This window comes from Lactuca serriola, chromosome 9, assembly GCF_051521515.1.
Source record: "Lactuca serriola cultivar US96UC23 chromosome 9, Lser_US96UC23_V15, whole genome shotgun sequence".
NCBI classification, from domain to species: domain Eukaryota; kingdom Viridiplantae; phylum Streptophyta; class Magnoliopsida; order Asterales; family Asteraceae; genus Lactuca; species Lactuca serriola.
Window position 1 is genome coordinate 31,452,094 of NC_136416.1, and position 9,680 is coordinate 31,461,773.

Here is a 9,680-nt window from a genome sequence, read left to right on the forward strand (position 1 = left end):
TGTGTGTTCGTTTATGGGGAAATTATTGAATTAGCTAAGTGTCCCTAGAAGCATGCTGTTGTATGTGTCCAAAGCCTCACCTGATTCTGAATAATAGGCCTTACTGACTTGGTATAAACAAACCTTGTCTTCCCAATTAGGCTTTCTTATTTATTTTAATCATGAGCTACCTAACTCTCTTCTCACATGAGATATGAGTTTTCTGCTTGGTCCATTTTTTCACAGCAGAGGTACTTTGATTTCTTACACCATCTACATTGCATTTCTCCATCACTTTCGTTTCACAAACGTAACCCTTGAGACTCTCAGTAATTACCATTGAGGTTTATGGTTGCACAATTTCTGTGTTCATGATCTTAGTTTTGTGCCACTACGATCTAAGTGAAACCCAAAATTCAATACCCAATACGAATTGATGGTGAACAATTAATTTGCTTTAGTTTTCACTAATGCATTGACGGACGTACCTCCTTGAAATCTCAAATTTTTCTTTTTGTGTGATTCCTATGAAATTGTTAACACCCATAACATTTCTTCCCTTGGGTTCTAGTTTTAAATTTTTGTTGAGATTTTATATAAATTTCCTAGCCAAATTAAATTATCTCTAACCTACTTGTTCAATAGACTACACCGGTCTCACAAGTACTTCGTTCGATTTCTGTCTTATATAAAGATTAGGAATTTTGAATCGAAGCGAAAGCCACCCTAATAAGCCTTGTTAAAAGAAGCCTTTCAACACTTCTTAATAAGTGTTTGATCGTAATTCAACGGGAAACCACACAAACACTTTAAGGTCTCTCTTGACTTTGAAGGAAGAGATTCGTGCCCGGGATCATCTGTTTCGTGTCTTAATTGACATCACATCTTTTCCCAAAAATATTGCTTTATTTCTTTTCTTTGACACCCTAAGCATGAAAATCTTTGATTTTCCTAAATTCAGGTTCTATTAATTACAAGGCATTTTACTTGAATTGACGGTTGATTAAAGGCTGTGGTTGATTTTAATCCACGTGGGGGCATTTTTCAAAAGATGCCGTTACAATTTAAAGGGATAAGAAGAAAACATGCTGACTCAGGGGGAGTCTAATCGATTTGATTTCAAACGACGCAAGAAGGGCGCGTGTGAATCTGAACCGTCTCGTCTCCAAACGGCACCTGATGGGAAGGCGTGTTATCAGGAACCTGACATTCTCTCTCATGCGTGATCATCGGCAACCCCCACTGTCACGCATCAGTCAACTCCGGAAAAACCCTTCGTTTTTCAATAGAAGATTTGGGAAGATCTTTCTCTCTCCTTACCCCACAGTATAAAAGGCAACATCCTCCACCGTTTACCTCTTTACTGCAATTAAAATTCCCAGAGCGCAAGAAATCCCTAAACCTTCATTGTTCATCATCTTCTCCACTTTCTTCAAGCAATGGTAGATTCATCTTCTGTTCACGCAACATCCCACATTTTTCCCATTCGCCCATAACAAAGCCTAATCATTGATTTAACCCCTCATGTTTACGATGCCTTCATGTTCCCCATTATCGAGTGTTTGAAGTTTTCCCCGATTGCTCCTGCACTTACAAGAGCTAAAACTGTTTCGATGGGGTTCTTGTCATAGATCTTTGCGACTGCTCACTACGACAAGGTCGTTGACAGAATCTTCTTTGATGTCTTTGAGCACAAGGCATCAATTTCAAAGCAAAGGTTTTGCTCGTTGCTAGGGTTTGAACCTGATTCTACGAGGGTTAACCCTGAAACGATTCCTATGGGGCATTTGTTCAACATGTTTTACAACATGGGTTATATGGAGGTGGTTACTATGGTCACGAAGTTCAAGAAGTCCTGCTTACCTCCAAAGTGGAACGGGATGTTCACCGTTCTATTCAAAGGGTTATCTGAAAGAAGTGCTGGATCTGATGGTGCCAGTCGGTTATTTATGTCCATAATGTATGGTATCTACAATGGCATCAATATGGATTATGGGTCTGTTTTATGGCAACAACTCATCCAGAGTCTCTCCTCTACCTCCAGACATTCCGAGATTTCATACGCTAGGTTCTGGACTCTGATCACGAAATGGGTGATGGACAAGTACCACGTCCCCATTGTCGCTGGTGCTCCAATGTCTTCGATTGGTACCTTCCATACCATGAAGATCATTGTCTCGGACGCTTCCAAGTTTCCGTTCAACGGTTCGATTCCGGAAACTATGTATGGAGATGTTCCTGCTGATAGCCGGATTATCAGAACATATAAGGAATTCAAGCGTTCTGGTCCGAGGGATCTTACTCCGGAGATGTTGAAGTCTATTCATGACGCCGACAAGCCTGCTCCAAGAGGCAAGAAGGCTGATAAGGGGAAACAGGTGGCAAAAGGAGCTAAAGGCCCGTCTCTAAAGAAGAGGAAACCAACCAAGGCTGCTCAGTCTCCGCAGCAAAAGAGACGAAAAACTCAACCGAGGCGAAAGTTGATCATCGCTTCCTCCTCAAGCGAGTCTGAGGACGAGAGTTCAGATTCTGATGACTCTCCACGAGGCAACACTCCACCCAGATCTCCTACCCCAGAAGTTCATGCCTCTACTTCTCCCATTAACTCTCCACCTAAAACCATTCCTATTTCTATTCCCCCCATAACTTCCACTACTTCAATACCACCCACTTCCATCCCAATACCAACACCAATATTCACAGAAGCAACCACAACATCCACTGCAGACGTTAGAGCCAACGTATCTGATACGGGGGTTCATACTGATGCACCCGAACCTACACCTATACCCGAAACAACCCAACCCGAACCTACCCATACTACTACACCCCCAGCTTCACCACCACCACCTTCTCCTGGTCATGCTTCAGAGGGTGAAGAACGTTTCCTTGGCGGGGAAGATATGATGTTTGACTCGGTCTACTATAGTCCGTTTCAAATACAGAGTGATCATGATGACGACGCTCCTGTCACAAAACGACATCTCAAGGAGCTCCATGACAAAGTTGACTTACTCATCGCCTCCTCTTCCACTTCGTAGTCATCCCTTTCTGAAGATGCAGTTCAGAAGATTGTTGACGCTTTCTCCAAGGCTCAGCAAGATTCCATTGCTTCTGCCACCTCCGCTATCGATGCCTCAACAAAAGCCTGTCAGGCAGCGACCGAAAAAGTCGATAAACTATTTTCTGATGCCTCTTCCCTGTTAAAGTCCTTACAGGAGAGTGCAAATGCCGCCAAGACTACGTTGGAACCAATTGTTCAACATCTAGCAACGTCAGTCTCCACTGAGTTGAAGTCATTCGCTTCTTTTCGTCAAATGCTTTCAGACGACAACTCAGCCTTTCGCACAACCATTAACGAGCGTCTCTCGAAGCTCCAAGAAGATTTGGCTGCTGAGAACTCTCTTATGGATGTTCTTGCCAAGAAGACCACTGCTCTGAAGGTCAAGAGTCTTCAACTCTCCCACTCTCAACAGGAGATTGACTCTATTCGGTCCGAAAGGGAGGTGATAAAATCGTGTGTTTCGGATGTCCACTCTGCCATATCCAACATCGTTGAAGCACATGATCCCATCCTTAACTATACTGTGAGGCGTGACCTTGCAGAGAAGCTGTCTCCCGCCCTTGCCCTACTCAGCAAACTCGAAGGGCTACTTGATTTCGTGTCCATTCCGAAACAAAGGGGAGAGAAGGAATCTATGTCCCAACCACCTCCTTCCTCAAAAGCAACTCACACTACCGAACCTCCTCCAGTAGGCCAAGCCTCTGGTTCGGGTGTGAAAGACAAAGGCAAAAAGATTGCTGAGGAAGAAGAAGAAGAAGACAAAGAAACAATTGCCGACTTGTTGAAGCATAGAAGTTGACGCAATGATGCTGATATCAGTGCTCGTGTGGCAAGAGAGGCTGAAGAAGCCGAACGAAAACAGAAGGAAGCCCACGAACTTCTTGAGAGTAGGAAAACTCTGTTTCCTGCCTGGACTCTCGAGAGGATGATAAAAGAAGCCATTGACACACCGAGTATCTTGTGGCTGGAACCTGTAATTTCTCTTGCTTGTTCCAACACTGTCGACTGTCAGTTCGACATGCCACTAACCCGAAAGGCGTTCATCTTTCATGCCTTTTCCAACATTGCAGATTTCCCTCGTCCTCATCCACAGGTTGATCGGGACTTAATTAATTTCTATCTGAAGGCTGCTCAACCTCAATATCAGACTTGGAGCGCTCAGAAAATTATCAACGTTCGGGTCTTGAAGCCGTATAGTGAAGGGAACTTCATTAACATTCGGTTCAAGGTACTTCGGGGATCTGCCAAAACCGAACATGCTATTTCCCTTGCAGATCTTCCAAACCTTAATCCCCATGATTGGATTATCTTGCACAACATCCTTCTCACCAACGAAGCTGAATATGGTCCGATCATCGACCATCTCAAGAGGATTCTTGTGTGCTACATCATGGAAGTTGCACTGATGGATCAGGAGATTGCAAGCGTGTTTAAGAAGAAACCAAAGATATCTCCTGTTGGCTCTGCCAGTGATCTTAACCAAATGCAGATGGGTAAAATTGACTCGAGAAGGAATTCGGTCATGTTCACCAGGAACGAAGGACAGAAATGTCTTTTCGCTTTGGCTGACAAACACCTCTACACCACTGCTTGCTTAAAGCACGTTTTGGGGATCATCCACAGATGCAAGCAAAACTCAGCGGATGATGTCAAGCACTTCGATGACATGATACAATGGTACATTCGGTTTAGACAGACGATTCTCGCTCTTATCACACGTCTGTTTGATACTGTAAAGAAGGCTCCCGCTGCTGGCCCTAAGAAGTAGTCTCGCTCCAATTTGACGCAAAGGGGGAGATTGTTGGGTCGTGTTTTGCATTAAGTGTTGCGTCTATTGGGCTCGTTAGCTAGTCCATTTTTGTATCTCCGGTATGGGTCTGTCCATCCGTGAGTTTAGTAGGGTTGTATATAAATATAGGTGCTTGCATGCATCTTAGGTTAACGAACGGTAGTAACGATAGAATAGAACGATCACAGAATATTCAGAAGTTTATTATTGTCGTTCTTGTAACCCTAAATCCTCTACAACGGAAGTTCTTAGTCGAGCTCTGCTGAGGATTGTTCGATCTAATCATTCGACATATTTTGATCCATACTTGTCTTATTTACTGTTTTGTGTTCATCGTAATACCTATTACAAAGATCTAATCGATCTTCAAATTTGTTTTATAACTTAACAGTTTCATACAAAACCTACGGTGTACAAGTGCCCAATGCACAGTTTGTGCAGTGTCGACTTGTATATCTTATAAATTTTTTTTTTAAAAAAATAAAACCGTAGGTTTTTTCACAAAACAGTAGATGAAACCCCAAAAACAGTAGATTTAAAAATTAAAAAACTATATATATTTCCCCCAAAACCGTAGGCTACGGTCTGGGATACCGTAGCTAAACCGAGAGGAAACCATAGGTTTCCCAAAACCTACGGTTTTGTAGCTTACAAATGAATTTTTTTTCATACAAAACACAAAACATTAGACGATATGGCGAAACAGTAGACGATTTTAAAAACCTACAGTTTCGTGGGCTATATTTGAACATTTACTAATTTTTTGCTAAAAATTGTTAATCACTTCCTTAATTTGACTAGATTAATAATTACCCCATAAACAAATAAGTTGTAAGCTAATCAACAATATATTTTTTTTCCAAACACCCTAGTCTAATAGATTCAAAATCAAAGCTTTTAAAATCCAGAAACTTTTAATTGATCCTTAAAAAACAACAAAACTTTTATATATTTTATCATAAAAGTGAAACCACAGAAAAAAAAAAAAAAAACGGAGACCGAAATTAATAGATATGCGTGTATTTGACATTCGTCAAAAAGCTGAATACTCGGCATCTATCGAACAACTCCTTTCCGGAGGATCTTTGCTTGGTTTACAATACTTTTCAAAGGAGGAAAATCATCGAGCAGCCGCTGCCTTTTTCACATTTGATCAAAATCTGATCGATCTGACTTCACAGATCGCTGGTGCAGAGAGCCTTTGAAGTAAAGCGGGTCGATCGTCATCATACCTCTTCTGCAATTACGAGTGAGTGTTTATCTTCTATCAACTCCATTTCTATCGAGTTTTCTTTCGATCTGTTTAAACGAGTTTTATTATTTTCAATTCGTTTATTAGACTAATTCAATTGCTGATTCTTTTTTGCATGATCCTTATCTGTTAGGGTTTTAATGTCAACTACTTATGTCTTGTTATTGCTAGTAATCCCCCAATAGTTCATAAATTAAGTTGCTGAATCGAATTTGATCTGTGTAACCAAAGACTCAATAGATGCTTGATAACAGCATAGTTCGTAATCCAAAATTGAAAAGAGAAAGTATTGCTAAATCTACTATGATCGAGGCAAAATTATAGCGATCAGGGCCTTAATATAACAGATCCAATCAGAGGATTTGTGATCCTCTTAACAGTACCTAAATGGTCACATAGGTTGGTGAATGAAGTAGAATACTAACATGCTTGACAGAATTGTATGGTGTTTAGATTTTCGCAGATGGGTTGTTGTGGACCTTGTGGTGTTTAGGTTTCTGCTAATTAAGTGCCTCGAGGAGGATTTTTAGAAGGACTGTTTGGAGGATACTACACAATTACTCTTATTTATAGAATAGGAAAGAAGAACTAAGCTTTCATAGTGCACAGTATGAATAAAGATTCACTGTTCAATAATATCAATGATAAATTGATAATAATCGTTTGTTAGCAATCACTGAGCTAGAAAAGCTTAAATATATATAGAATATGAAATCACTGATGTTCCCTATAAAATTCGTTAATTTACTGTTTCTTCTATCTTCATGCTTCTAATATTATCTTGTTTTTAATTTCTGTGAATTCATAGAGTTTGGGAAACGTTGTTTGAGGAAAGAGAAGACTTGGAGAGAATGTCTGATCAAATATCAAAAGGTCTAGAATTTGAGAAGAAAGCTGATAAAAAACTGAGTGGGTGGGGCCTCTTTGGATCCAAGTACGAAGATGCTGGTGATTTATTTGAAAAAGCCGCCAACTGTTACAAGCTTGCTAAATCTTGTAAGTATTAAAACACAATATGAATAGTATTTATTAAAACAAAAGAAATGGATTTATGTCTTCAAAGTAAGCTGAAATGATTAATGGTGCTAATATAGTAAAGATATAGCTAAAGATAAAAAGATTGAATATTCTCTCTTTGTTTCTGCTAACGTGGCATATAATTTCACAGGGGATCAAGCTGGAGCTGTTTATGTGAAGTTGGCTCAGTGTTATTTAAAGGCAAATGTTTTGATGTTGTTGTGCATAATTTTGTTTTTCCACCTATTTCTTGTGTTTGTTTGTTTGTTTGTTTATTGATTGTGAATTTAATGTTTGTAGAGTGAAAGCAAACACGAGGCTGCTAATGCTTATGCTGATGCAGGTCATGCATACAAGAAAACAAACATCAAAGGTTAGAACTTAGAATTCATTTCACTGTTCATGCATTATTTAGTAAATCTATTACATACTTTACTACCTTTTTATCTGAATAATGATCATAATAAATAAAAGTTTAAAGTACATTTCTGTTTCTTGGAATTATCCTTTATCTTTTATGTATACTCTTGTTATCGTTTGATGTATGCAGAGTGTGTAGCTTGCCTAGAGCAAGCATTAAATTTGTTCATGGAAATTGGGAGGCTTAGCATGTCTGCAAGATATGCCAAGGTACACCACCAAAACTTAACATGTTTTTTTTATGTGTAGCCAAATTAAATAAAAAAATAATTTTCAAACTTGACCATATGCAGGAAATTGCTGAGTCATATGAACAAGAGCAAAACTTGGAGCAAGCAATCGCTTACTATGATAAAGCAGCTGATCTTTTTCAAGGTGAAGAAGTAACAACTTCTGCTAACCAATGCAAACAGAAAATTGCTCAGTTTTCAGCTCAACTAGAACAGTAAGTCCTTTTATGTTGGTTTTTATGGTAAAAAAGAATTAAATGGTGTAGTGTTGTTATGTGATATGTGTATTGAATTGAACAGATATCAGAAAGCTATAGAGATTTATGAGGGTATAGCGCGACAATCTCTTAATAATAACTTGCTAAAATATGGAGTGAGAGGGCATCTACTTAATGCTGGCATTTGCCAACTCTGCAAAGGTGATGTCATCGCCATCACAAATGCTTTGGATCGTTATCAGGAACTGGACCCCACTTTTTCATCTACACGTGAATACAGATTACTCGCCGTATGTTCTCATTTTCTTTTTCTCTCATTAAAATTTTAATTCTGCTTCTGTCTGCTGTCTGTCTGTTGTCTGCTGTCTGCTTAATTCTTTTTGAATTTGTTACTGTAGGATTTAGCGGCTGCGCTAGACGAGGAAGATGTTGAAAAATTTACTGATGCTGTGAAGGAATTCGACAGCATGACAAAGCTGGTAATTTTATCGAATATTAATTTATGTTTTTTTTATTTGATTAAAATTAAATTAATTAATTAATTTTTTTATTTTTTAAATTGTGTTGTGTAGGATGAGTGGAAGACGACGCTTCTATTGAGAGTAAAGCTGTTGATCAAGGCCAAGGAGGATGAGGAAGACGATCTTACTTAAGAGTTGGTTTTGTACGACATAAACATAATACGCAAGATTTTTATCGTATTTGTGGTATTGATTGTTATTATCTTTGTGTTTTTATTTATGTGTGGATTTTTTTTCAGATATTTGGGGTTTGTTTGGGCAAATATGTAATCTCATTATTAGGACTACATCTGCATAGTATTAAGGTTTTGGTTTATGAAGATGATCGTGTGCTCTTCTATCTTCCAACAGTGCATTTGCGTGAATTGAACTGGACTCTCATAATTGAATTTATTATTCAACAATTTGTTTTCCATCATTGTGCAAAAGTAATAATATATCAGTTGTCAAACTAGACTTACATACACATACATATAATATTTGAACAAATATACGGTTCTCCATATTTGAGCCAAAAAAAAAAAAAAAAGTTACAAGGGACCCTAAAATTTTTATCTGGACGACAATTTAAGGCCTAAAGTTATAAGAGACCCATCTGGGCGACCGTTTATGAAGATGATCGTGTGCTTTGATCGGCTTAAAGTTACAAGAGATCCTAAAATTTTCAATAAATGTTAGGGAAATCAATAATATTAGACTAATCTCTAAAACCGTAAGTGGGGAGAGGGAGATTTGATAAACATGGCATGAGAACGACGAGGCAATCGTCAAGGAAAATTAAGAAATGGATATCTTTAAAGTTATCGAAGCAAATAAAATAATGACAAAATTGCAAAAATGGTCCATGTGGTATGCATTTTTTTGGGGTTTCAGTCAAAACCTCAACTTTTTTGGATTCATGGTCCTTTTGGTCTAGTTTGTATGTAGAATTGGTCCCCCGACTTAACTTACGTTAAGTTTTTGCTGTTAACCCCCTCATGTGCATCTCACATGAGGGTATATTTGTCTTTTCACATATAAAGGACTATTTTTGCACCTAAAAATATATCCCATTTTTTAAAAAATAAAAATAAAAATTAATACCTATTTATTTTAATAATTAAAAAATAAAAAGGTCTCTCTCTCTCTCTCAACCCAAAACACTCCACCCATCTTCTTCTTCATGTTCAGTAACCTACATCTAAAGATCG

The 9,680-nt window shown here is 38.5% G+C and overlaps 1 protein-coding gene across 1 annotated transcript; it reads left to right on the forward strand.

The window, feature by feature from the left end:
• The first annotated feature begins 5,862 nt into the window (after window positions 1-5,862).
• Window positions 5,863-8,810, forward strand: LOC145074014 (alpha-soluble NSF attachment protein-like). Its single transcript, XM_079020458.1, has 9 exons — window positions 5,863-6,081; window positions 6,893-7,080; window positions 7,253-7,302; window positions 7,402-7,474; window positions 7,652-7,731; window positions 7,815-7,966; window positions 8,052-8,259; window positions 8,368-8,448; window positions 8,542-8,810. The coding sequence occupies exons 2-9, from the start codon at window positions 6,936-6,938 to the stop codon at window positions 8,620-8,622; spliced, it is 870 nt and encodes a 289-aa protein (XP_078876584.1). The 5' UTR covers window positions 5,863-6,081; window positions 6,893-6,935; the 3' UTR covers window positions 8,623-8,810.
• The last annotated feature ends 870 nt before the right edge of the window (window positions 8,811-9,680 follow it).

What these genes read in the sequence shown, in the direction of transcription:
- LOC145074014 (XM_079020458.1), top strand. Translation starts at nt 6,936, where the DNA reads ATGTCTGATCAAATATCAAAAGGTCTAGAATTTGAGAAGAAAGCTGAT. An exon ending in TTTTCAGCTCAACTAGAACA is followed by an intron (nt 7,967 to 8,051) that starts GTAAGTCCTTTT and finishes TGAATTGAACAG; the next exon opens with ATATCAGAAAGCTATAGAGA. An exon ending in TCGACAGCATGACAAAGCTG is followed by an intron (nt 8,449 to 8,541) that starts GTAATTTTATCG and finishes TGTGTTGTGTAG; the next exon opens with GATGAGTGGAAGACGACGCT.